Source organism: Balaenoptera ricei, chromosome 6 (assembly GCF_028023285.1).
Source record: "Balaenoptera ricei isolate mBalRic1 chromosome 6, mBalRic1.hap2, whole genome shotgun sequence".
NCBI classification, from domain to species: Eukaryota; Metazoa; Chordata; class Mammalia; order Artiodactyla; family Balaenopteridae; genus Balaenoptera; species Balaenoptera ricei.
In genome coordinates, this window is record NC_082644.1 from 88756028 (window position 1) to 88783999 (window position 27972).

The window sequence follows — 27972 nt, forward strand, 5'->3', positions numbered from 1 at the left end:
TCCTGGCGAGGGGCTGCAGAGCCCCCTGCTCAAGGTCACACGCTGCTGGACATGCCAGGCAGTCTCCACCAGCCTTTCTCATGTCTTTCCTGACACTTCCTGCTGCTCAGGCAGGTCTTGGGGATCTGTTCAGCACCCCCTGTTCTTTGGTCTGCTGCTGTCCAGGACTTTCCCTTGCTCAGACAATAGCGCCCTCATCTTGAAGTTTCATTTTTGTTTCTACTTTACTTTCTATCATATATTTTTTCCAAAACCATCTTAAAGCCTCACAGAATTAAGAGGAAATGGAGACAAATAGTAAGGTTCTCATCAATTCGAGCCACACAACAAACAGGCAGAGAGTGAAAGCAAGGAGTGCTGTCACTTAGTTGTGTCAATTCTATTTAATGAGGCAGTCTTGCAAACCCACGTTTTAGAAGATCCTGGCTCTTAAGTTCCTCCCAGCCTAAGTAGAAAGCCAGTGTCCTCTAAAAATAGCCTCCGCCCCACCTTATCAGTGTCTCACACTTTCTCCCTCCTCCAGGGTTGGGCTGCTTCCTGCTGCTCAGCAAAAAAACCACAAAAACTAAGAGTAGGTAGTGGCAGCTCTGAGTAATGGGCTGACCTGGAGATTAGGACACCTGGCTCCAGCCCCAGGTCTGCCACCCACTTAGAGTGACCTTGAGCAATGAGGGGGTGGGCAAGATGCTCTCCAGTGGACCTGGAATTAAGAGGACTCAGAGTTTCCCTTGGAAGACTTTCTATCATGAGAAAAGTGAAGCGCCAGGGATGAAATCCAGGGGAACCCACCCTGTGAAGAGGAAAGAAAGAGCGGGAAAACCTGGTTCCCAAGAGCCAAGGGAGGAGAGAGATTGGCAGTGCCAGCTGGTGCAGAGAGACAGAGGGGAAGAGGACTGGGAAAGGGCCACCATGATTGGCAGGAGTCACGGGTGACTTTGGCCAGGGCATTGCAGAGGGTTCAAGAATGGGATCTGCCACTGCTTTACTGAAGCCAGTGACCCAGCCTGTCTGAGCCAGTTTCCTCCTCTGTACAAGGGGATAATCATAGCATCCATTTCAGATGGGTTGCTGTTGGGATTAAGGGGGATGATGCAGGGAAAGCCCTTGGTCCTGTGCTTGGTACCTGCAATGATGTTAATGCTAGCGAGAGGAAGAAGAAGCTAATGGGAGCCGAAGATTTGGAGACAGAGCCCACAACTCTTCTAAAAGCTTGGAGGAAAAAGGAAGGAAGAGAGAAGGTAGTAGGAGCTGGAGACAGGGCCGAAAGGGGAGGCGGGTGTTTCTGGGCTGAGGAGTGTGAGAAGAGGCAGAGACAGACCTGGGAGAGGGGAAGAGGTGAAAAGAGCATCTAAGGGACGTGCACATGGGAGGACTGAGGGCCTTCCTTAATGACCTGCTGAATGTCACAGGCTCTAAAATCACATTCCTCTAGATTCAGGCTGAGGAAAGAAAGGGTAAAATGAAGCCAGTCCTGGCTCAGACCCTGGTGTCCTCTTGGGAGACTTCAGTATCTGTGAAGGAGGGTGGTGATGGGCCGCAAAGGGTAGTTTGACTCTGTCCAGGGAGCTCACGACCTTGGCTTGCTTGTTTCTGAAGTGACATCATGTATCAATGACTCCTGCTGAGCCCAGTCATAATGACCTTTTCCAGTCAGTGTTTTGATTTTTCAGTCTTACTAATGGACCAGCCAAGCTGCCAACATTTCTAAAGAGGCCAGTTCACTTTTCACTTAAAGCCAAAACACCAAGTAGATCAATTATTTGGCTGCTAGGAGCCATTATCAGTTTAAAGCCACAGGCTTGTCTGTATGGAAAAACATGAAGCAGATGGCATAATTTGGGGACCATTTCCTGTCTCTTGTTTTGTTTTGTAAAATCCTCCTTTGGTTAATCATGATAAGACCAGACTTTCTTTGCTCTTAACGATAAAGAAAGAATGAGCTCACTGGAGTCAACCTAGGACAGTCTAGGAGGTTTTCTTCGATGTTAGGAGGTGCTGGATCCGTTTCTGATCTGAAAAACTAAACAAACTCAAGCATTTCTTTTGTTTCTCCTTTTCTTACATCCTTTCTCTTGGAGAAAAAGAGATTTGTGAAATCGCTGTCTCTGTTTCAGTTCTTCCTTCTCAGGTCCCCAGCCCCAGCCACCGCTCACTCTGGGAATTCTAGGGAGGTGTCCACAGGACTGTTCCTGGGAGATGATTCTGGTGGGTGATGAGGCAGAAGTGCCTCTTGGCCTCAGTCAGCCTCCTTCATGGACTCATCTCTTCCCATCCCTTAAATATTAGTGCCACTCTCAACCCTATTCCTTTTCACCCCACACCCTCCTATAGTCCCATTCACTCCCAGGGCTCCCACTACTCCCTGTACACTCGGAACTCCCAAATTCCCACATCCAGCCTGGACCACGCTCCTCAGCTCTAGGCATCTGTGACTCCAGCCTAGGGGACAAAGCCAAGAGGGTGTCCCAAAGGCACTTCACACCCAACAGGCCCAACTCAGGCTCACCACCCAGTCTCCCTCCAGTGTCCCCCCTTCTTGGTTAACAGTAACACCATCCACCCAGGCTCTGAGCCAAAACCTCCATACCTTTCACCACCCCATTCATTTGGTCAAAAGTCCTATCAATTCTACTTTCCTTAACGTCTCTTCTATTCATGTCTATCCCCAGTCGAGTACTTTGCCATCTCTCCCCTGAGCTATTAGCAGAGCCTCTTAAGAGTCTTTCTGCCCCAGTCTTTTCTCTCTCTCTTTTTTTTTTTTTTCTTTTTACCCCAGTCTTTTCTTCTCATGCTGCTGTTAAAAGAGTTTTGTGAAACGTAGCTCGGATAGTGTTATTACTCTTCATTCAGGGATTCCCCATTTCCTACCAGATTCCTTGGCATCCAACACCAGGACCATCTAAGATGTGGCCCCCCCAAGCTGCTTCTCCAAAACCATCTCCTGACACTCCCTCCAGTTCTCTACACCTTCTGGTCATGGTGCAAGCATATGTGACTTCATGCCTCGCTGCCTTTGCCCCTGCTCTTCCTTCTGCCTGGGATGCTGTCCTCTTCCTTCTCAACCTGGCAAACTTGTAATCCTTTAAAGCAAAGCTCCTCATTGCCCCACCTTTGCTCCCACAGCCCCCTGAATGGACCTCAGAGAACCAGCCATAGTGTGTTCTAAGTGTAATCAGCTGCTTACATCCTTATCTCTGACTAGACGGATAGATCCTTGAGGGCAGAGTTCATGGCTCATTTACTGATATTTCTGCATCCCCAGTGTCGAGCTCAGAGCTCAGCGCTTGGCAGAGTGCAAGTATTTTATGTTTTAATTAGTGGCTGATCACTGAATGAAAGAATATGTAAAAGACTAAGCAAATGAAAGCCCTGAGGTAACCGTGACAATCACACAACATCATCTACATGTTTTCCCATCCCACCACCCCATCAGCTCCCTGAGGGCAGAAACCACACCTGTTCTGCTCCCCACCAACCCTGCAGCTCCTCAGCCCCCTCACAATAAATATAATGAACCCATGATCTCATTTGAAACTCACAGTAATCCTGTAAGGGAGGAAGGGCCGGTATAATGACCCCTTTTTGTAGATAGCATAGTGAACACCAATAAGAATTATTCCAGGTCATCCAATTGGGATGTGTATTCCAGAAAAACCCAAGTGCTCTCCAGGGTTTGGTAAACTTGAGAAATCAGAGTCCTTGTGTTCTACACTAGTGCTTCTCTAGCATTGGAGATACTCAGGATCTTGCTAATGCAGATGCCGGCTCAGTAGGCCTAGGAGGGGACCTGAGACTCTGAATTTCTAATAAGCTCCTTGTTTCTAATAAGCTTATTAAATAATAAGCGTCATAATTCCTAATAAGCGCTAATACACATCATAATGTGAGGCTTATCCTGCATACACTGACCACCAGACTTTGACCACCAAGGTGAGTGCTAATTATCTCAGTTTTCCCTTGGCCTTTGCATTAAGATAGTATATCTATTAAAATCTACAAATGAATTCATTTAAGCCTTGACTCAAAGTCAAAAATCAAGGGCTCTTTCTGGGATTTTGTTGTTGTTGTTTGGTTGTTTTGTTTTTGTCTTTATGAGCACTGTATGGGGCAGGAGGAGCATGATGGGGCACCTGGCAGGGGCTAGAAGAACGCGGTGGAGCACGTGGTGCAGTGGGGGCGGGACGTGTGGTGCGTGGTGGGCACGTGGGAAGGCCCAGGTGATGGGATGCACAGGGGGCGGGGACTAGCGAGGCGGCTGGTGATTGGGGGCGGGGCTTGGGGGGCACATGGCTGCAGTACGTTGGCAAGGAGGAAGTCCCAGGGATGGCAGGCTGCGGGAAGGGTCAGGCTTGCAGCTGCGGGCTCTTTCCACCTTCTTCTGCCTTTCTGGCTTCTCCTCTGCTTTCCGGAGAAATTTAGGCCCAGACAAGGCTTTACGGTCATACTGCCCAGTTCCTGGTCAGCCTAGAAACCCCCCGGAGCGCCAGAGCTCCAGGCTTCTGTGTCCGATTGGCTTTTTCAGCGCACACTGCTTACAAGTTTGCTATCTTCGAGCGCAGGGTGAGCACCTGGCCCCTGCTGGGGTGGGAACCGGACTCCTGCCTCAGAAGCACTCGAAAGACAAGAAAGAGGAGAGTCAGGAAGGCGGACTTCCTCCACGCAAACCCAGGAAGATTTAAAAAGTCAGACTGAATGGCAACATTGCGCGCATTTGTTTATGGTTTTTATACTACATTCCACTTACACCATTAAAAGGGTATGAGATTGCTTAATAAACCGGCATAGGCAACATAACTGGTGAGAACAGAAAAAAAGAAAGAAAGGAAGGAGGGAGGGAGGGCAGAAAACTTGAAAATTAGGATCATGAAACTCTGAGAATCTGATGGGAGCCATGGACCCTTGCTCCAGAAAAATGAATAGATCCATGCATACAACAGTTTGTATGTCATTTGCGTGGGCTCATGGGTCGCTCTGAAGGCCTTTCAAAATGCCCAACACAGATTAAGGAGAGAAAATATGCCAGTGTCCTAGCTGAATGATGGCAACTCTATTTGGACACTCAAATCAGCTGATGAATCATGACAGCTGAAGGGGAAAGGGAGAAGCAATGAATTGGAGACCACATCATGTCTGATTTAAAAAGACCAGTCCTTCAGGAGAAAGAAATGTTTTCTTAGCCTTAATTCTCAGAGTGTTGGGAGGCAGTTTTGCATAGTGGTTAAGACCATACCTCCCTGGGTTCAAATCTAAGGTCTGTCAGTTATGGGCTGCATAAACTCAGGTAACTTTTAATTCCCCGTGCCTCAGTTTCCCCATCTGTAATATGGGGTTATTGTGGGGAATCTCTATTTACACATGTATGAAGTGGGCTTGTTGTGGGGACTAAATTAGTTATTATATGTAAAATGCCTGGTCAGTGCCTGGGACATTGTTAGTGTTATAAAAGCGTGAGCTGTTATGGGAAGGCAGCATGGAGCAGTGGTAATGAGTACACATTGCCCCCCTGGATTCAAATCCCGGCTCTACTACTTACTAGCTTTGTTACCTTGGTCACTGTAGTAGGTTAAATAGTATCCTCTGAAAAGTCATGTCCACCCGGAACCTCAGAAAGTGACCTTCTTTGGAAATAGGGCCTTTGCAGAAGTAATTAGTTAAGCTGAGGTCATACTGGGCTAGGGTGGGCCCTAAACCCAATGACTGGTGTCCTTATGAGAAGTGGAGTGGACATACACAGGAAAGAAGACCACGTGACAATAGAGGCAGAGATTGGAGTGATGCAGGTACAAGCCAGGGAATGCCAAGGATTGCCAGCAGTCACCAGAAGCCAGAGAAGCAAGGTACAGAGTCTCCCTCAGAGCCTGCAAAGGGAACCAACCCTGCCCACATCTTAATTTCCAATTTCTGGCCTTCCTACTGCAACAGGATAAATTTCTGCTGTTTTAAGCCATCCAGTTTGTGGTAATTTGTTGTGGCAGCCCTAGGAAACTGATACAGTCAGATTACTGCATTTCAGTTTCTTCAGCTAAAATGGGAATTAAAAAGTACCTACTTCACAGAGTTATTAGGATTGCTTGAAATTATCCACGTAAAGAGTTTAGCACTGTGGCTAGTATGCGGTACGTACAGAAGAATGCATGCTGTTAGAAGGTACATTGACGTAACAGGCAATGGTAGCCCCAAGGATGGTGTTAATAGCATTCTATTGTATGTCTACATTATAATTCATTTACCCAATGCCCTGTTGATGAACTTTTATGTGGTTTCCAGTTTTTTGCTAAGATAGATAATAACCAGATGATTTGTACATATATCTTTGTACAATTCAGTGAGTAAACTGGCAGGATAAATTCCTAGAAGTGGAGTTGCTATGTCAAAGCGTGTGTGCCTTTGGATAGATATGACTTAACTTGCCTCAAGAGAGGGTGTACCAATGTGTCCTATTCTGTGTGAGAATGTTGGTCTCCTCCATATCTTGTGAACACCAGAGATTCTCAGACTTTTTCATCTTTGTTAATCTGATAGAGGAGAACTGATGTCTCATTTCTCAATTTACTTTTATTATGGGTGGGTTTCATTCTCTGTTCATAGGCTTATTAGCTGTTTGTGTTTCTTTTTATGTGAATTGCCTGTTCTTTTCCTCTTCCCACATTTTCGCTGGACTCTTCTTTTTTTTTTTTAATTTAGGAACTCTGTTAAAAAAAAATTAGCCCTTTGTTCAATGTGCGACAAATATTTTCCCCCCAACTTGCCTTTTGCCTTTTGGTATTGCCCATGCTACTTTTCTTATTGGCTTTTTAGAAAATACAAAAACGTGCTTCATAAACCTGTGCCTATGTTAACCCCTACTGTGAGGCAAGGTGACAAATATTCATGTGTATAAAATGGAGAGTGAGAATAGGAGTTAGTTCACAAGCTTTTCTACAAGCCAGCTTTTATTCCACCAAGGCTTTTGTCTTAAGGCTGTCAAAGTCAGTAATAATGCCAAGCATTCATTCATTCACTTATTCAACAAAACTGACTTCAGCACATGAGAGAAGCAGGGCTTTATGATGGACCATGGGAGACAAGGATGCTTGCCTTCAAGTAGCTTTCAGTCTTGGGGGGTGGGGGTGGAGTGCAATAAGATGATGCTTCTAATGACAGAACTCTGACGGCCCCTCCCCTTGGTATTAATATTTGGCTTGCTAGTACCCTTTTCAGCTGGTGTGGAGAAAGAGGCCATGGAAGAGGCAGAGGCTGGTGAGAGTGCGTGGTGGCCTGAGCCAGGGCAGTTGCAGAGAGGTGGGGAGAAGGAACCACAGAGTGGAGTATGGCAGGGTTTGCAGGGCCGGTGGGCAGGCCAGCTGGGACAGGGCGATGGGTTCAGCGTCTTTTCCTGGAACCCTCTTGCTTACAATGATTCGTTCAGTGACTCAGACACCGTGATGACCTCAAGAGGTGCAAAATGAAAACACACAGTGGTGCACGTACACACACGCGCTTTTCTAATTTAAACCCTTTGACAGCTTTGACGTGTGGACCTTTGAGGCTCTGTGTGAACTGGGATGGGGCTCATAGTCACTGCAGGGAGTGATGGAGTCAAATGCTGTGTCTTGTTTCCCTGCTTTTTTCAGAAGGTACTTTCCCGTATGACTAAGAGAATGAGATCAGCCAGGGAGAATAATGCAAACAGGCCAGGAAACAAGTCTTTTTTTAAAGAGAGCTGATCATCTCTGAGTCCCCATGCTCTCCACTCAGTGGCTCCAAACATGTCTTACATAACAGAACCAGGCCTTGATAGGCCTGAAATCTCATGTTGTCAACTCCTAAAACCCACCATCAGTCGAGACGTCAGCCCTCTCTGGAAAACCTCATCTAGGGCTCTAGCATCTCTGCTCACATGCCTGGCATAACAAGTGCTCACCACCTCCTGAATCAGCCCAGTGCCTCCTTGGACATTTTTTATTTTTAGACAATTCGTTGTGCTGATCGGAAATCCATGTCCTGGTCACCTCAGTAAATCTATGTCTTCTGAGCGCTGGGATCCACAGACCACTTTTTTTCCTTCTTCCCCAGGTCAGCCCATTAGAAGTTTGCAGAGTGTGACCATGTTCCCCCGGCCCTTCAACTGTTCTTCATATGACACCCTGCCCCCCTACCCTGCCCCCCTTCTCTGGACTCGGCCAGCACCACTCAAGAGAAAAGGCCCAATTCACAGGAGAGGTCACCCATATGGCCAGTAGGCATATGAAAAGTGCTCAGCTTCCTTAGTCATCAGGGAAATGCACAATGAGGTACCACTACCCACCCGCCATAATGGCTATAATGGAAAAGTACCGACAGTACCAAGAATTAGCAAAGATGTGGAACAACTGGAACTCTCAAACCCTGCTGGTGGGGATGTAAAATTGTACAATTACTTTGGGAAACTTTTTTTTTTTTTTAATTTATTTATTTATTTATTTATTTTTGGCTGTGTTGGGTCTTCGTTTCTGTGCGAGGGCTTTCTCTAGTTGCAGTGAGCAGGGGCCACTCTTCATCGCGGTGCGTGGGCCTCTCACTGTCGCGGCCTCTCTTGTTTCGGAGCACAGGCTCCAGACACGCAGGCTCAGTAGTTGTGGCTCACGGGCTTTGTTGCTCCGCGGCATGTGGGATCCTCCCAGACCAGGGCTTGAACCCGTGTCCCCTGCATTAGCAGGCAGACTCTCAACCACTGTGCCACCAGGGAATCCCTACTTTGGGAAACTTTTTGACAGTACCTACTGAAACTAAGTGTATGCCAACTCTGTGATCCAGAAATTCTACTCCAGGTACATACCCAAGAGAAATAAGTGATTATTCCCGCCAAAAGCCATCATAGGACTACTTATAATTAGCAAATACTGGAAATAACTTAAATGTCCATTAACAGTAGAGTAAACAAACAAATTATGGTATAGTTCATGTAATGGAATACTACACATCAACAAAAAAGAATCACCTGCCACTCTAACACACAACATGGATGAATCTCACAGATATAAAGTTGAGTGAAAGGAGCCAGATGCAAGAACATACCCTCTATATGTGTCCATTTATATGATGTTCAAAAACAGTCAAAGCTAATTTATTAGAAGGCTTTAAAAGTCCGAATAGTTGTTACCTTTGAGGGAGATGGACTGGGAGAGGATGAGAAAGCCTTCTGGCGGGCCGGAAATGGCCTATATCTTCATCTGAGTGGTGTTTATGTAGGTGTGTGCATATGGGAAGATTCAGTGAGCTGTGCTCTTAAGACTTGCCCACTTGAATGTATATAACCAATGCCTTATTTAAAAAGAAAAAAAATCACACACCCCCAATGCAAGAGCGGGGGCCCAGAGCTGAGCTCCAGCCTGAAGCCTAGCAAGACCATCATCGCCCTTACTTTGTCCACTGTACCTTTATTAATGCAGCTGAGATCACACCATGGCTTTGAGGGCCAGCGCCTCACACTGTTGATTTATGTTGGGTAGACAGTCACTTGAGAACCCCTGCTCTCAGAAGCACTCTGTGCTTGGTTGAATGCTCGGCAGTCGATTTCTTGAAATTCTTAATTTTATCTTTGGATTTATATTTTAAAGTGAAGCCCCATGGTCAGTGAAGTGTGCACCAGGACTTCGAGGTCCCGCACGAAGTCCCATCTCCTGCTGCCTCTCTGCTTCCTGAGGATGGGTTCTCAGACTCCAGCTGCTTCGCCTCCTGGCACCCCCAGGTCCTACCAGCCTCCCGCACCCCACCACTGCCCAGCTGCTACTGGGCTCTCGCCCTGGGTGCATTCAGCTGGCCACGTTGCAGGGCAAGCCTCTTGTCGTCCCGTGATCCAGGCACCTATTGTCCTGGTGCAGAGGTTGGGATACCCTTGGGATCACCCATCTCCGTGTGTTAGGGCAGTGGCCCCATTGGAAGGGGAGAAGCCTGGCTCAACTGCCCGGCTCCCTACCAGGGCAGAGCATGTGTGTCCTGCATCTGGCAGGGGAGGGAAGCTGGCAGCCAGAGGACTTGGTGTGCACTCTCTGAGTCACAGCACTCGGGCACGTATGTAGATCATGATATTCAGTCATAAATTTTAAAGACACCATGACAGATCAAGACAGAGACCATGAGAGAAAGGAAAAACTTTACGTCTTGGTACCTTTAGTGGCACTCTTTTCCCGTTTTTGAACTCAGGACCCCACAGTCTTATTTTGCACTGGACCCGGCAAATTCTGCAGCCAGTCCTGCCGGGGAGAGTTTTCATCAGGGCTAAGTGAGCACTCAGGCCGTCGCACAGGGCCTGCCTGGGGACACGAGATGGCAGGGGATTCAGACCTAGGTGTCTGGGAGAGCTGGGCCCTCTCAGTCCAGTTGTCTCCCTCTCCCTGTCTGTCTGGACCCAATCATAGAGATCAACATGCCAAGGCACTCTCACTTCTTGCCCTGCAGGGGACTTGAAACTGTGGGCATGAAAGTGTTTGTTTGTTTGTTTGTTTGTTTTAAGTTGCAAAGGTCTCTGCACTTTGGACTGGTTTTCGGTGTAATTATTGTGTCACATTTTATGACCCTCTTCCAAGCTTAAACACTGAGGAAGGTAAGCCCCCCAAACTTCCAATCCCTACTTGTCTACCTCTTCCACACCCTACCCTGCCCCATCCAGTCGAGGGACAGTTGACTTTCTTCCCTTTGGGGTCACTAGCCTGGGATAGATTTCTGGTGTCCACCCAGCTCTGGGGGTCTGTATTCCTGACTGACCTGCAGTAACGGAGCCTTTAGTCTGAGCTGTGCGTGAGATGCTGGTCAGATGTGATGCTGTCCCCACCCAGTTCAGCCTGGGGGCTGGGAGGTGGGAGCCGCGGTCGCCTCCGCTGGGCAGAGAAGCACTGCAGAGAGGCCGAGGCTCTCCAGTGAGGAGGTGGGGAGAGGGTGCTCCAGGCTGGGAGGACCGCGTGTGCAAGGCCCAGAATGTCAGGGGTGCTCAGGTGCTGGGGGCGAGTGGACGGTCCAGCTGGAAGGGGAAAGCCTGTGCGGGGATTAGAAGCTGGGGTGGCACAGAGGCCACCAGGTCTCTGATGGCCTCAAACCCCAGGCTGGGGAGTTTGCTCTCCACCTGTCATGGTGGGGGCTGTTGAAGGTGGCTTCAGCTCAGGAGCAGCATCAGAGGCGACTTTCACAAAGATCACTTGAAGCTGAGTTGCGTGTGGACAGGAAGGTAGGAGAACTGAGGCAGGGAACTGGGTTGGGAGGCTGTTGTGACAACACAGATCCAAAAAAGGCAGTCGCCATGACAAGGGAGAGGAGGGACAGATACAAAGGGTGGTAAAGAGATGGGAGTCTAGTCACAAAAGGACAATAGTGTATGATTCCACTCAGATGAGGCACTTCGAGTAGTCCGATTCATAGAGACAGAAAGCAGAATGGTGGCTGCAGAGTCTGGGGGGAGCGGGAGGGGGGGTTAGTGCTTAAAGAGGGACAGAGTCTCCGCTGGGAAAGATGAAAAAGTTCTGGACATGGATGCTGGTGATGGCTGTACAACAGTGTGAATGTACTTAATCCTATAGAACTCTACACTTAAAGTGGTTCATTTTATGCTGTGTATTTTACCACAATCTAACAACAACAACAACAAAACCCCCTATCGCATTCCAAAGAATAAATGAGAGAGAGAGGGAGAGAGAGGGTTGACAGGCGTGGGGACCCACCAGAACTGGGAGAGTCGAGAGCAGGGTTCGGACGGGCCCCCAGGTGTCTGGCCTGGGTGGCTGACGGCAGCAGGGTGAGGCGCAGGTGGTGGCGGTGAGGTGGCCGCCCTCGGGGTTGGGCACGTGGAGCCCGAGGGACTCCAGGAGATGCGCTCAGCAGAGCATGAGACCGTGCGAGGGTCATCAGCTTGTCACTGGTCACTGACTCCACTAGGAGACAGCCCCCAGGGGGAGTGTGAGATGTAAGAGGGCAGCGCCCAGGGGCACGGGTGGGCCAAGAAGAATCCGTCATCAGGGAGAATGAGAAGGGGTGGGGAGAAAGGAAGGAGGCAAACCGGGACAGTCTCGTACTTGTTTGGCTGCAAGGAGCAGGGACTCATTCGAGGTAACTGAGTGCAGCGAGGGAGTGCGACGCGAGGATGGGCCTCATAAGGACTGTGGTGGGACGGGGGTCTCGTGGGACTCCAGCATGAGCCGTAGCGGTCCAGCCTGAGGGAGCAGGGACTGGACTCTTCTGGGATGCCGTGTTCCCCATCTCTCAGCCCCATGAGTTCACCCCGCAGATTCTCCCTCAGACCTCCCCACAAGAAGGACCAGCCCTGCCACACCTAGATTTTGGACTTCTAGCCTCCAGAACTGAGAGACAATGAATTTCTGCTGTTTAGGCCCCTCCGTTTGTGGTACTTTGTTAGGGCAGTCTCAGGAACCAATACAAATGCCAAGAAATGAAGGGGCTCATTCAACCAGCTCACTTTTTTTTTTTAATCCAAGCCACATAGATCACTGACCAGCCAATCAATTGGCTGCCTTTGAGCCAGGCACCGGCTCTGCCCAGTTAACTGAGGTAGGGACCACATGGTATAAAGCATGGCTGCCCCCAGAGGTGCCCCTTGGAGGAGGGCAGTGGGGAGACAGCTCTCTCGGGAGGAACAGGGGACATCTCAGGCACTCTTGTGTCCCTGGAGCTAATGGAAGAGAAAGGCTCAGCCTTCAGTGAATGAGGGATCATGGCCTAAAATCCCTTCAGCCAAAGTGTCTTCCCAAAGAGAAGAGAAGACGACGACAGAGGAGAAGGGTTATGAAGAATCAACTCTGTTTGTAAATCCACCTCCCTTCACTGTGGCTGAAATAACAAGATGGTATAACTGGAAAATATTCATTTGAACCTGTGACTCAGCTCTTCCTGACCTCAGGGAAATGCAGTCCATAAATCAAGATACCTCTCCAGAGCCTCCGGCCCAAGTGTCCCCCGGGGCAGATGCTGGAAGGGCCATTAGCACAAGTGACTGCACCCGCCTCCCGTGAAAGATCTAAAAGCGCATTCAGTACTCCAGGAGCTGCCCTGTCTCAGAGCTTTCATTCCTGAAGCTTCCTGATGGATGGCCTCAGCCCTTGACCCACTCATTTTTACTATCCAACCTGCCTGATTTTACTTCCTGGCACAGCTTGTAAATTCTATTGTTTTCATATTTAGCAGAAGCTTAAGGCTTCTGCCACTGAGAAGCAGGGAGGCCAGACGTGCCATTAGTGTAAAATACACAGGATTTGGAAGACTTCAGTTTTTAAATGCATTTTTAATTTATTGAGCTGTCCTTTTCTTTTCCTCATCAACACTTACTCAGGACCCAATCTGTAAAGCAGGCAGCAGCGGCGTGGTTCTGCCTTGGGCAGCCTCCTCACCCCTTCCTGCCCATCCCTCCCATCTTGGGTTCCCAGCCCTCCCAGATTTTTCCACTTTAAAGAAGGGGAAACAGAGGACCTGAGAAGAGAAGGGACTTGCCCCCAAGTTCCAAGGACACTAGAGCAAAGCCCAAATGTGCTCATGCCCTCCTAACACCTTTACCAAGCACAGGACTAGGCACTGGGGCCATGAGGACAAGACACACGTCCTTACCTGGCGAACATTACAGTCTGATGATAGTGTATGGGGGAGCAGGGGAGGGGGGCGGAGAGGCAGCGGCCCCAGCAGTAGCGGTGGCTGCCGCAGCCTCATAATAATGTGGCTAATATTTGTGGAGCCCGCATTGACCACGCCCCAGCCCCAGGCTGGACGTGATTTTCAACTTTTTATTTTAGCAGCTGAATCCTTTCTTCAAGAGAAACCTTATGTGGAACCCTCCATAAATCAGACAGTACGAGGGGTGAGCCCTCTTGCTTAGCCTCTCCTATTTAACCCCCTGCAGGGGCTCTGGAGGAGCTTTCTCAGAGCCTGAGCTCTCCCCTGAGCACAGTTTAAAGACCACCCATGGGGGATAGGTTACAAGCAGAATTTCCAGGTCCATTTATGCTTATTTTACAGATGAGCAAACAGAGGCCCAGAGGAGGGGAGGGATTCAGTGAGGGTCACCCAGGGAGTTACCACCACAACTGGCACACCAGCCAAAGTCCTCTGAATCTCAGGTCTGTGTCCCTCTGTGACACCTCTTTTACTAGGAAACAGGGGCCTTTTACTAACAGCTATAAAATACCATCTCTTCCAAGCCATCTTTTTTTTTTTTTTTTTTTTTCTTTTTCCTCTTTTGGCCACGCTGTGCAGCTTATGGGATCTTAGTTCTCCGACCAGGGATTGAACCCAGGCCCTTGGCAGCGAGAACATGGAGTCCTAACCACTGGACCGCCAGGGAGTTCCCCCAAGCCATCTTTTAAAGCCGAGCTTGCAGTGGGCTCTATTAACGTGGTGTTTTCACCTCCCTCCTGCCCTGTCTCTCCCCCACCTCCAGTTCTTCCACATCACTGACCATAGGAGAAGAATCTCGCCTCAGAGAAACTGTCCCTGGGAGCCAAGTAGACGAGTGTGGCTTGAAGCTGACAACTTCATAGTTTACCTTAGGAGTTCTCCGTTCCTCTCAGCTTATTTAATGTGATGCCTCGTCACTCTGTAATATTCACAGGACACTTGACATTAGAAAGGGCCTTTTAAATCCTTTGAAATAGGAGTTTTAAATTCATCGGCACCGTGGAGTGTTTAAGTGGAACATTAACTTTCCTGTGTGTGCAAAGATGGAGACTTCTTCAGGAAATGTAATGATTGCATCCCTCGGGGTGGCATCTCTGGAGGTAACCTGCTACCCAGCCCCATCCCTCCTCCAGCAGGCCCCATAGTTGCCACCTACACCTCTCTTCTTGCTCCTTCCCAGCTCCTTTTTTCCCGGGTGGCTTTGACATGGATTCCTCTCTCCCCTGTTCCCTTGTACTGGCTCGTCCCTTCTCCAGGGTCTGTCCATGACTCTTTCTAAGGGTTTTAGTGCAAACCATCTAGGAAAAATGAGTCAACCGGCCAAGGTAACAAGCATGGGAAGCTCCTAGGGTTCCAAACCTGTCCCAGCTGGTTCTGTCCGCCAGCCCCTTCTTGTGTGAGTCTGAATGGCTCCCTCATATGACCCAGAGGTGAATCTAAGGCTGTGTTTTCCAAACGTTGTTCCATGAGATTCCAGTTCCAGGAGCAGTTTCTCAGAGACATGGCTTCATGGTCCAAAGGACAGGGAAGTTCTGCTTGTACCCTCCCTGTCTTGGTGACTGACATCCGTTCTGGGAAAGCAGACCAAGAGTTTTGAGAAGTCAGGCAGAGTAGAGAGCCCTCTGCAACTTGGTACAACCCAAGACCTGTTTGAGCACCAGAAAGGTGTTTTGCAGCCCATCTGAGAGATGCTAATTCGGAGGTGTGTCTGTGAGTTGGTTCTGGAAGCCTCCGAGCCCCTCACTAGGGTCCTCTTGGCCCTGGGATGGAGACCACAGGGCCTCTCCTGGCTCCACTCAGGAAAATCCAAATTAGGTTATTCTCTGAGAGCCATCAGGAAGGGTTATTTTTTTTCATCTATATCAGAGCATTGTCAGCTGCTTGTGCTTTCTTTGGAAGTAAATAGAAATGAATCAAGCCGGTTGGGGGGGGGCATTTATGGTCTGAACATTGCATTCTTGGGGTCTGGTCAAAGGAAGACGTCAGACCAAGCTGAGCCATTCTTAGAGAAAAGGATGGCACTGGCCTTTTCTGTATTTGGGAAGCAAGTCCTTTCTTATCAAGCCAGCTGTCACACACTCGGATTTCTCCTACAAAGAGGCCCACACATGCACAAACTTAAATTAATAACACGTATCTCTGCTCTCTTTCTGAAATGGAGGCTTTTTCTGGTAGCCTAGTCAACGTTGGTTTTTGTTTATCTTTAATTACTTTGTTTCAAATTAACAACTAATCCCAGCTTTTTGATTGATAAGTTGGTTATCTTTTCCTAGGTTTTGTTTCTCTCTACTCTGGAAAATTCCATCAGTCATTTCACAGATGAGCCACGGGTTTTGTTTGTGTTTGTTTGCATTGGGGTCTAAAACCACAAAATGCTGTGAGGGAGGTGATACTGATTGTATTCGTTTGCTACAGCTGCCGTAACAAAGTACCACACACTGAGTGGCTTAAACAGCAGAGATTTTTGTCTCAAAGTTCTGGAGGCTAGATGTCCAAGATCAACGTATTGGTAGGGTTGGTTCCTTCCAAGGGCTGTGAGGGTCTGTTCCAGGCCTCTACTCCAGCTCCTGGTGGTTTGCTGGTTATCTTTGGTATTCCTTGGCTTGCAGAAGCATCACCCCCATCTCTGCCTTCATCTTCACATAGTGTTCTTCCTGTGTGCCTGTGTAAATTTCCCTTCTTTATAAGGACATCAGTCCTATTGGATTAGGGACCCCTCCTCTGGCATGACCTCATCTAAACTTAACTAGTTACATCTGCAACAACCCTCTTTCCAAGTAACGTCACATTCTTACTTGGAATGTGGTTCTGGGTTACTGAGGTACAGGGGGTTAGAACTTCAACATAGGAATTTGGAGGGGACACAATTCAACCCGTAATATCAACTCTATACGTAATAACACATTTCATCCTGCAGCATTTACAAAAGCTCGGAGCTGCTGCCTCACCCTTTAGCCTGTCAGCCTCAGGAACAAAAGCTGAGAGCTCAGCTCACATAGGCTGCAGGACAGGGGGAACTGGCTTAGACACAGAGATGCTAGCAGCTCCCGCAGCAAGCTGACACTGTCCATTCTCCAAGAGAAGAGCCCAGAATGTCCTCAAGGTGGTCTGATTTGACCACCAATGGCAGGTGAGAACTGGAATTGGGTTCATTTCAGTGAAAAGCTTCCTGCTGTGTGCACAGCCCTGAGTCGGGCCCTCGGGAGAGTGGGGTGGAGCAAACCCAGGCCCTGCCCATGAGGAAGCCGCAGGAGGCAGACGTGCGAGCTGCGTGCAGAGGCGTGGGTGCGGTGCCGTGGCCGTGATGAACTTTGCTCAGAGAGAGGACGCTGAGGCTTCACAGAGGAGGTGATGTGTGAGCTGGGCTTGTCATGTTATCAGACAGTTCCAGCCAAGCTGGGGGACAGAAGGGCTTAGGGCCCCGTCGTGTCTCCTGGGTTAGGTGACAGGCAGTGTGGTGTAGTGGGGAGCACTGGGGTCCGGTGACAGGGGTTCTGAGTCAAGCCCTAGGTCATCCCTCAGTTTCTTCGTTGATAAAAAGGTGTTAGTTAAAAGATTCAATTTACAGGGTGTGGCGTCAGGATTGAATGAGTTCTCAGGTGTGAAAGTGTCATGGTTATGGAAGTAGCAGAGACAGGATCCAAACACAGGTGTTAGGTGTCATCTGTGCCACGGAGAATACGCAGTAGCCTTCTCTCGCAAGGAGAGCAGCTGGGAAGTGGCAGACCTGGACCCCCGTCTCCCTGGACTCCCACCCCCTCCATCAATCACTTCCTCCCTCTGAGCCAGCTCCCTGGGGGGTGAAATGAGAGGTCTGGGCGAGGCGATCTCCTTCTGGCCATAAAGTTAGGTGAGTCTATGAAAAGGTGCCTGATACAATGGCTAGAGACGGATGGGCTTGGAAAGCCAGTAGACTGGGGTTCAAATGGTGGTCCTGCCCCCTCTTGGTAATGTGATTTGTGTGAGTCACTCAACCTCTCTAAGCTCTGTGTCCTCATCTGCAAGACGGGGATAAATGCCTACCTCAGAGGTTAAATTAGAATGTCTTTGGGAATTACTTAACGCACAGCTTGGCGTATGGTAGTAAAAGTTAGCTATTACCGTCAGCTGCTTCTTGTGAGGATTGAATGAGATGTTGTAGGGGAAGGGCCTGCATGCAGCAGGTGCTTAATTAACCATTGACACTCCCCCCACTTTTAAGATCAGCCTTGGCAGAATTTCCAGCGTTCATGTTTTCCATCAGGGTGTGGGGTGATGGGTAGAGGGTTGTACAGAAAATTTTCGAACTATTTGAAGAATAAAATAGTTTTCAGGCACTCATAAGCCATTTATAATCACCTATTACTTGTAACTAATGGCCATGCCTATTACAACAATTACAAGTCGTTAAATTGCATGCCCTCAGGACTTTTACCTTGCAGGGTTTATGAGAGAATTAGTCCAACTTAATACAGGATTCCAGTAGAGTAATTATTATCCTGACAATTCATAAAACATGCCCAGGGCTCCATGTGAGTGATAAGCATCTATTTGCTCTGAGAGCAAATCCAAGAAGGGTCTTTCTAAGATTTTTCTCTTTCTGGTAGGTCATAGATCGGAACAGAAAGTTCTTCTACGATGTCGTACAGACGAGAACTAGAGAAATACCGTGACCTGGATGAAGATGAAATCCTTGGAGCCCTAACAGAAGAAGAGCTGAGGACCCTGGAAAATGAGCTGGATGAGCTGGACCCCGATGTGAGTAGGCACTAAAGGGGACACCTTGTCACAGTTTCAAGGACAGCAGCCATTATCACCTAGGGGAGGGGTAGGCCAACTTCCTGAAGTACCACTTCCCCTTTCCCTCTATGACAATAACATTGGAGTAACATTGCCTTTGCAGGTGTGTGTGTGAGTGTGTGTTATATTAGTCAGGGTTCTCTAGAGAAACAGAACCATTAGGAGGTAGGAGATATATATATATATATAAAGAAATTTATTTTAAGTAATTGGCTCACATGATTATTGAGGTCGACAGGTTCCAAGATCTGCAGTTGGCAAGCTGGAGACCCAGGACAGCTGGGAGTGTAGTTCTAGCCTGAGTCCAAAGGCCTGAGAACCAGGAAAGCTGATGGTATAGTTTCAGTCGAATAACTGGCAGGCTCAAGACCCAGGAAGAGACAGCGCTTTCAGTTCAAGTCCAAAGGCAAGGAAAAAAAAAAACAACAAAAGCAATTACCCAGCTCAAATTAATCAGGCAGAAGGAAATTCCCCCTTTGCTGGTAGGAGGATCAGCTTTTTTGTTCTACATGTATTCAGACCTTCAACTGATTGGATGGGGCCCACCCACATTAGGGAGGACAATCTGCTTTACTCAATCTACCAATTCAAATGTTAATCTCATCTAGAAACTCCCTCACAGACATACCCAGAATAATGTTTGTCTAAACATCTGGGCACCCCATGGCCCTGTCAAGTTGAGACATGAAATTAACCATCACAAGTCCACTCCTCGCCAACTTGGCACCCATACACACCTCCTTAAACCATACTTATCTCCAGATAAAGACAATTACAAGGTCATAATTCTGCCTAACATGATACAACTATCCTGTGTATAACCTGCCAGAAGAAGAGGTAAAGTTCTTGAGTAATGTTTACTTTTCTCCTTGATCTCCTGTAATTTAATACTATGATGTGAAATTAACAATACTTAGATACCACCATATAAAACCAATACATCTTGTTTCATGTTAAGAGAATAAGAGAGGGAAGAAAACAAAGATATTTACTTAATACGCATACACAGACTCACACATACACAGACATGTTCATAAAAAAATACAGAGGAAATACTCATGACAACATCGTCCTCGTTTCTCTAACTGGTCACGTGGTCATAGCTGGTATCTATAACTACCTTCTTCCACTGTCCATTCTGTACTTCCCTTGCCTTCAGCAACCATAGCCTCAGCTGGGTGTGGTTCTTTGCCTGGCGGAGTGAACCTAGTTCCGTAGGGCCTGGACCATTAGTAGTCCTGCCTGGATTGAGTTGTTATAGTTTTCCATTGACTCTAATCACAGGTCCTGGTGATACTAAGAAAGCCCTAAGGAATCTCCTGTATTACAGACATGCTCTTCTTTCCCTCCCTGTGGAGCAGCAGTCTGATTTACCCTTGGTAACCAGGACCAATCACCCCAGCTGGTACAGAAACTCCCTCTCTGCCTATTCGTTCAGAGGCATAAGGAGCCCAAAGTGGCAGTCTTAACCTCCAATCCAGTGGAATCGCTGCTCTGTCTCCTAGTGGAAGCACTCCTCCCTTTGGAACTAACTAAGACCTTGAGGCCAGCAGAGCATCAGGTCACAGGAACAGGATGCACGACTTTTGCCAGTGGGTCACTAGGGGTACCACTGGTAATAGTGAGGGGTGCTACTCCCATTTCCTGGACCCGTGAATCCTGGCCGTGGGAGAAGAAGCGCCGTATATTGGACACTGATTCAGAGCATGTACAGGCTCCTAGAGACCCTTGCCCCAGTCCTGCAGAGTGTTACCACTTAGCTGTACTGCAACTGAGTCTGCAAAAGCCAAGTCCACCGTCCTGTCAAGCCAGCTGCCACAGGGTGGCGGGGAATATGTGTCAGGTAGCACATATAAGTGTGTTTAATACTCAGAATTTGCCTCTGCAGTGAGGTTACAGCATCACAAGGCCGGGAGGCTCCCTGGTCATGTCTGTGGTTTGGCCAGTCACCATGGAGCTGTCAGCAAAGCTGAGGGAGGTGGCTATTTCAGGTACCCCAGCCAATGCCCAGCTCAGAGAAGGTAGAGAATGAATGTTACTGAATTAAGTGAATTTCCCATTTGATATATTTTTAAATTAAAAATGGGATATTTCATGCCTTTTTTTAAAAACCTGTCACTGCTCAACCCTAGTTGAACAGTGATCCATACAGAAAACACTACTTTACCGTTTCACTAACCCTCAAGAAACTGCAGCTCGTGTAGAGGGAATGTAGCTTAGCAGGGAATATGCAGGACTAGAGGTTCGGTGTCCCAGGTGCAACCCTGGCCCTGTCTCTTACATTCATGTGACCTTGCGCCAGTTGCTGTCCGTCCCTAAGCCTCAGTGTCCCCATCCGTGAAATAATGGAGTTGGTTGGTCCCATTCAAAGCTAAGCTTCCATGAGCTTATAACCTGGGCTTATCTCCGGGTTTGATTAAATGTCTTCTTTCTAGATAACCCAGAATCCTTGTTTAGGGGTGCTGGGTCCTAGGCCGCACAGAGTGACAAGCCCCTCCAGCAGTGTGTCCTCATCTTGCTATTCACGACCCCCGCTGCCCCCCGCTCCTGACCCCGCCAGGAGGAGATGGTCCCTGAGGTGAGGCTGCTGGGGGTTGATTAGAAGGCAGCGTCGGTGGGAGAGCCTTGGGTTCCTCCTTCCCCTGCACCATCGCTTTCCATTAGCCTGGGTTTCCATAAAAACGAGTGACGTAGGGAAGAAACAATCAAGCTTCCAGCTTTATTGCTATAAAGTTATTCTGTTCTAATTCTATCCTAGATCACCGTTGTATAGAATTGCAAGAGCAGATAGTTTTAAAAAGTGAGAACTAAAGGAGGATGTAGCTACTTCTAGTCAATTCAGTAAACATGACTCCGTTACCTGCCATGCGCCGACCCCTGTGCGGCCACCAACAGGGGAGCCTAGCGGGGATTCTGCCCTTCAGGCCCTCCGTCCAGTGGGGAGCGGGCATGATAAACCATGTCCTAAGTGGGAGCACACAGGGAGCTCAGGGAGAGGATTAATTCTTTTTTGGTGGGAGGCTTCACAGAATAGGTGATACTGGAACTGGGTCCTGGATTTTTCAAAGTCAAGAATAAAAACAAAGAATTCTATGCTGAGTGAAGGTCACAAGCAAAAGCTCATGTACAGCAAGTAATTGGGGATGCGGAGTTTAGGCGTGGTCTCTGTGGAGGGCTCGCTGAGCCTGGAAGGGGGTTTGGGCTAGATATGGGGGCAGAGGGGTGCAAGGAAGACTAAAGAGTTTGGACTTTTCTCAGCAGGCCCAGGGAGTCCCGAAGGCAGAGAGTCAGTGGACTTGCTGACTCAGGACAGATGGACCGGAGGAGATGCTGGGGAGATGGGTGAGAGGCGGAAGGGCTCCCATGGTAGTGAGAGAGATCTTTCCTGAAGATAAGGAAGGGCCCCTGGCCCTCTCCACTACCCTTCTGCCATCTTGCAGAATCTTTGCTGTTTTCAGGGTGAAGTACAGACTCCCAGGAGCCCCCAGAGCCTGCTGCCTCTGGCCTTGGGGCTGTTGGAGTTGCCCTGAGCCCCTGGATGGGGGTGAGTTTAGATTAGGCTGTGGCTACAAATTGGGTAGGTGATGACAAGGGTCAGAGCCAGGCAACAGACCTGGGAGTGGGAAGGGGGCAGATGGAGGAGCACTCAGAACCGAGAGTGGAGCCCCTAAGGACGGCTTGAGCCCCAGCTAGGAGCTCCATTTCACTTCTAAACTGGCAAATGGCCCCACCCCTAATATCAGGGTATCTGGCCCTAGCAGCAGATTCCCAGGGCCTCTGTACCATCACACAGCCAGCTGCCCTGAGCCCTTCTCACCGGTGATGAACAGGAAGGTATGCGTGTGAACACTGGAGGGCTGGAGAACCCGGTGAGGTGCAGAGCTGACTGACTTGCTCAGCATCACAGGACCAGGGCGTGGAGACTCAGATTTCAAACAGGCTCCAAAGTGTGGCACCTCCCCCTCTGGCAGGAGGAAGGTGCAAGTGCACTTGAATTTCAGAGTAGGGTTGGGCAATCCGAGACCTGTGATCCTCGTAGCATTGTGGCTTCAAATGGACATTTTCAAAGCCCCCTTTCTCTCTAAGTTCAAGAAAAAGAGAAGAGAAATCAGAGCAAGGATAGGAGATAACGGAGACCAGCAGGGTTTTTGTCCCCATCTAACAATTAGCCCTTCACTGAGATGTCTCTGTTACCTGATTTGCAAGTCAGGATGGGAGTTTTGAAAAGATCTAGCGGGGCTCCATTCTTTCTGAGAGCACAAACATTCCAGCTTGAGTTTCACCCGTCCTCAGCCCATGTTCCGAAATCACAGCACAGGGAGAGGTCAAACGTATGCAGACCAGGAGAGGCCTCAGAGCCTCTGGTCGGGAGGGGACACAGAGACCAGCATGTGTCCAACCCTCCAACTTACAGAGCAGAAACTGAGCCCAGAGAGGGGAAGGAACTTGCTGTGGTCACAGGCCAGAGCAGAACCAGCCCAGGCCCGCTGCCCTCTCTCTTATACTCTATACTCCTCCTGTTTTAATTCTGGTTTAACAAGTGCTTATATGGCACTTTTTATGTGCAGACACTGTTCTAGGCACTTTGAAAATATTCGTTCAACCGTCATCCTAATCCTATGGTGCAGGCACTGTTATCATGCCCATTTTATGGATGAGAAAACTGAGACGTGAAGTAACTTGACCAGGAAACTGAAATGAGGCAGTGGCAGAGCGATGACACGGCTCTAAAAGTTCACGTCTTAGCCACACCGCTATAAGGCTTCACTGGAGTCTTCAGGAAGATAGTTTGAGCCACGGATGTGCTCTGGTTTTGTAGTTGGGGAAGGTGCTGTATGAAAATTTATCCCCTTTTCTTCCTAGAAACAATCTGAGATGCAGAGGTTCTTATTCAATCCTGGCTCTGCTCCCAACTTCAGCAAGTGCTTTTCCCTCTTTGGACCTCAGTTTCCCTATCTGCAAAGTGGACACAGTGGGCCTAGATGCCCTCTGACACCCCCTCCAGATCTAACTGTCTCTGATTTTATGAGCAGTTCCTGGCAATCTTATGACCTGAATTCAGCTAACAGGTAATGTTTCAGGGGGGTTATGTTTTCAGTGATGCAACTGTTAAGCCCCAGTGTCATGTGACACAGTAGAGTACACAGAGTTGGAAAGCTGCTTTGTTTGCAGCAGAGGATTCCAAACTTGTGCACAGTAAAAAAAAAAAAAAAAAAAAAAAATTTCCCGAAACTTTCTCTCTCTTAGTCTGCGTCCTGGAAAAACTCAAGCTTATCATGAGATTGTTGCACTTGGACTCCCACGGGAGAGGAATGCTCCATGTGCTAAAAGTATCTGCTGTTGACTGATTCCCCAAGGGGATCTGCCCTTTCTTGTCTCTCTGGAGTTAAGTGGATGCTGCTCTGAAGCTGAGCCAGCGCCTCGGTTCAGGTTGCCTTTGTACCAGGCAACAGGGAAAACGGGCAATGCACAGCGATGTTTGAGAATGACAAGTCACACCGGGACTTGGGCAGGGTACAGTGTGTGAGCTCTTATAGCATCAATAGATAGTTGACATTTACTGGAACAAAGCCCTGCATGGATTATCTTCTTTAGTCCTCTGAGAGGTTTGGTTATCAGCTCCATTTTAAAGATAGGGAAACTGAGGCTTAGAGGGATGAAGTAGCCTCCCCAGGAGCTGGGACTCCAGCCCAGAGAGTCAGACCCAGTAGCCTGTGCTGTTAACTACCACCTCCTGTGACTGTGTGTGGGAGGGCCTGGAAGGCAACTTGGAGAACAAAGCTGGGGAATTACCCAGCAAATTACTTTTTTCTAATTCAGTTTCTCTTGAAGTTGTTATGTTATTTTCACCATAAATATAAATCTTAAAAAAAGAAAGAAACCACCAGCCAAAGAATTTCACTATAAATGTTACTTGTTAATGAGGCTTTGAGGAAAAGGAGTAATATTTTTTAGTGTCTCAGTAAAAGAGTCAAAATATTTACACACGAGAAGATGGTAGAGATAACCCCAAACTTACAAAGAAATTGGGTCCTTACAAGTTGATTTTGAAGTCTGCTGTTGGGAGTCTGTGACACATTACAACTATAGAAACAACAATGGAAAACAACAGGCCCCTGCAAGGCCTGAAATAATAATAATAATAATTTTAAAACTACAGCTATTTCTCTGTTGAGGTCGTCTTACATGCCAGGTGCTATGCTGTTTTATGGGCATCATCTCAAAAAATCTCCACGAGGATCCTATGAGACTGATCCTCACAGGTTGGGGTTGAAATCATTTTAAGAAAAGGAAATGGATGCCCCCAATCACATAGCTAGTAGGTGATAGACTGACAGGTAGACCTGCCTCCCTCAGCCCAAAATGTGTCAAAAGTTCTGAGACCAAGGGACCATGAACTGCAGGGAGAAATGATGGAGGAGAAAACCTAGGACTGTAGAATCTCAGAGTTAGAGGACCACTTAGACATGATCTAAGCCCCACCCCTATCCCTGTATATACAAACAAGGCGCAGATAAAGAATCCCTGATTTACAGAGTCCCTCCTGCACACATGTCATTCACCCAGTGCTTCATGTATTTCATCAAATCCTCATACCAACCCTTTGAGGTGAGCAGTACTATCCCCACGTTAGTGATGAAAAATCAATACAACAACAGCAACAACAACAACAAAAACCCCTGAAACCCAGAGAAGGGAAGGGACTTGTTCAAGGTCACACAGCAAGTAAGCCACAGCACCAGGACCAAATCCTGGGACTTCCTGTCACACTGCATGGCTTCCCACCAGACTCCACAAAATCATAAAATCCTCCGTATTCATGGCCCACATGGTATCCTATAAAGCAGAGGATGCTCTTGGCTGTGCAGGAAGCAGCCACGTTTGGTCCACAGGGCTGTGGTTCTCCCCTGTAGCACAGACCAGCAGATTCACAAGCCCAGGACAGAAGTAAACAGTTGAAATGGAAAGAAATAAATCTCTGCTCTAAAAATAGGCACACATCCTTAGAAACACTGCCGGCCGTGCACAGAGCCAAGGATGGGCCTGGTGGGGTGAGGGCGAGTGAGGCCAGGTGTCAGTGTGTCCTCATCCCACCATCTGTCTTCTAGCCCCGTGACCACCTCCCCACCCACCTCTCCACCCCACTGCCTTCCCCAAGACCGGCCTCCAGCCTCCACAGAATGCCCTCCTCCCTGCCCTGCCATCCTCTCCTCCCTGCCTCTGCTGCTGGGGGACCTCTTGGATCTGGAGCCCTTCATTCTCAAGTCAGAATCCTCCCATTTCTCAAGGCCCAACCTCCCCTCCCCCTTGGGAAGCCTTCCTGACCCTCCCCCTCCAAGCCCCCAGCACAGCACCTGCCCCACTAAAGACACTGAGCAGTTTCCTTTTTGACTTTGACATTTTTAATAGGAAATATGTTAAACATATAATAGAGTACAGAATACACCTATGTTTCCACTATCCAAACTTAACAAATGTAAAAATGCTGCCTTACTTGATTCAGATCACCCTTAAAAAGAAAAAAAGAATTACCATAGATAAAGTTTTAACCCTGTCTTCCCACCCGCCCCCCAGTTTCTTCCCCATCTCTCCCACTGCCACACCTTCTACTTGAGAGGCAGCAAACTAGCACCCACAACATCAGGTAGGTAATATAACGAAGGGAGGAAGATGGGCCAATTTTCGTGAGGCACATGGCCATCTTGGGTCATCTTTTACTTTTCCACTCTTGAAAGAGGTGTGGACATAAGAAAGTTTTCACTTACCACTTTACCTTCCAAGAAGAAAAGCAACAACAGAGCCAGTGATAAATGTTAACTGCTTCTTGGCCTCTGTGTCAGAGACAGGAGGGAGTGGTGGGGACTGAGGCAAATGGGAGAGTTTGTGTTTGACTAAAGGGCACTTGCTGTTCCACTCTGCCAATTGTTGCCCAATATTGCCATGTCATCTAATTTTTCAAGAGAGGCTGGAGGGCTTCCCTGGTGGCACAGTGGCTGAGAATCCACCTGCCAACTCAGGGGACTTGGGTTCGAGCCCTGGCCCAGGAAGATCCCACGTGCCGCAGAGCAACTCAGCCCGTGTGCCACAACTATCGAGCCTGCGCTCTAGAGCCCATGAGCCACAACTACTGAGCCCTCATGCCACAACTACTGAAGCCCATGCGCCTAGAGCCTGTGCTCCGCAACAAGAGAAGCCACCGCAATGAGAAGCCCGCACGCCGCAACGAAGAGTAGCCCCTGCTCACCGCAACTAGAGGAAGCCCGTGCGCAGCAACAAAGACCCAATGCAGCCAAAAATAAATAAATAAAATAATTTATTTAAAAAATTTTTTTAAAAAAGAGAGCCTGGAAATCTGAATTTTTATGTGCAAGTTTCCTATTTGAAAATGTTGGCAGCTCATTCAAATATACAGACAAAACCAAGTTTTGGCATTTGATTGGACTATAGGTCTCCCAGTTTCCAATTCTGACTCTGTTCACATGACAGATTTTTAGATAGATAGATAGAAAGATAGATAGATAGATAGATGAAAAGTACCTAGCCCAGTGCCTGGCACATAATAGGTGTTTAATAAATGTTTGTTGAACCTGAATATATGATTTGACCACTAGAATCTAGGGTTCTTGCAATTTAGAGCCACACTGTAGCACCACAGGTATAGGGCAGCCAGGTACAGTTGTGCAAGTATTGCACTGCACAACTCCAGCAACCATTGTTCACATAAACCAGAGAACATATAATGCCCTTGGAGTTGTGCCAGTGCACAACTTGCACAACCAGATGCAGCTGCCCTGACAGAGTCTCCCCATAACGCAGTGTCTGTTCAGTTGAATGGAAGTGAACAATTATGCCCTATGGTGGTAAAACTGATTGTCATAATCTGTTTCTAATATAGAGTTCAAGGCTTTATTCTGAGGTTTCAAGCTAAAGGAGATCTTGACCATTTTACAGAAAGGGAATTCAAAGTCAGAGAGCACCAGTGCCCTGTTTGTGGCCTCAAAGCCCTGGGATGAGAACCCAGGCTGTCAGTTAGAATGCAGTTTAGCTGTAAGTAATAGAGATTCAAAATAACATGATGTAAGCAGTGGTTTATTCATCTCATAAAAGTCCAGAGGTGGGCAGTCCAGGGCAGGTAGGGAGCTTAGCTCCCCAAATGTCCCAGAGTCCCAGGTTCCATTCAGCTCACGTCCTTGCCATCACTAAGGTGTCGCCCCCATCCTCATGATCCAAGGTGGTGGCCAGGATAACTGCTTTCCAGGCATTAGAATAGAAGAAAAGGGGTGGGGGGTGGAGAAAAGGAGAAAAGCCATTTTTCAAGTACCTTTTAAGGAAAGTTACTGGAAGTTGCCACTAGACACTTGTCATACCATGACCCAACCTAGTTGCAAGGGAGCCTGCGAAAAGTAGTCCTTAATCTAAGTGGCCATGTGTTCAGCTAAGGGTGGAGTGCTTTTATTACTGGAGAAGGGGAGATATGATATTGGTGACAATTTGAAGTCTGTCACTATGGGTTTGCCAGTCTGATGGCCTGATGTTCTGCTCTGCCAAAAGTTCTGAGGAGGA

The 27972-nt window shown here is 48.1% G+C and overlaps 1 protein-coding gene across 2 annotated transcripts in view; it reads left to right on the forward strand.

Moving 5' to 3' along the window:
• Positions 1-27972, forward strand: part of TMOD1 (tropomodulin 1) — a 103090-nt gene that overhangs the window by 1442 nt on the left and 73676 nt on the right. For both annotated transcript variants that reach the window (XM_059925131.1, XM_059925130.1), the window contains exon 2: positions 18216-18366. In XM_059925131.1, the coding sequence (XP_059781114.1) occupies positions 18247-18366 (120 nt within the window). In that variant the 5' untranslated portion in view covers positions 18216-18246. The remainder of the gene's footprint in view (positions 1-18215; positions 18367-27972) is intronic.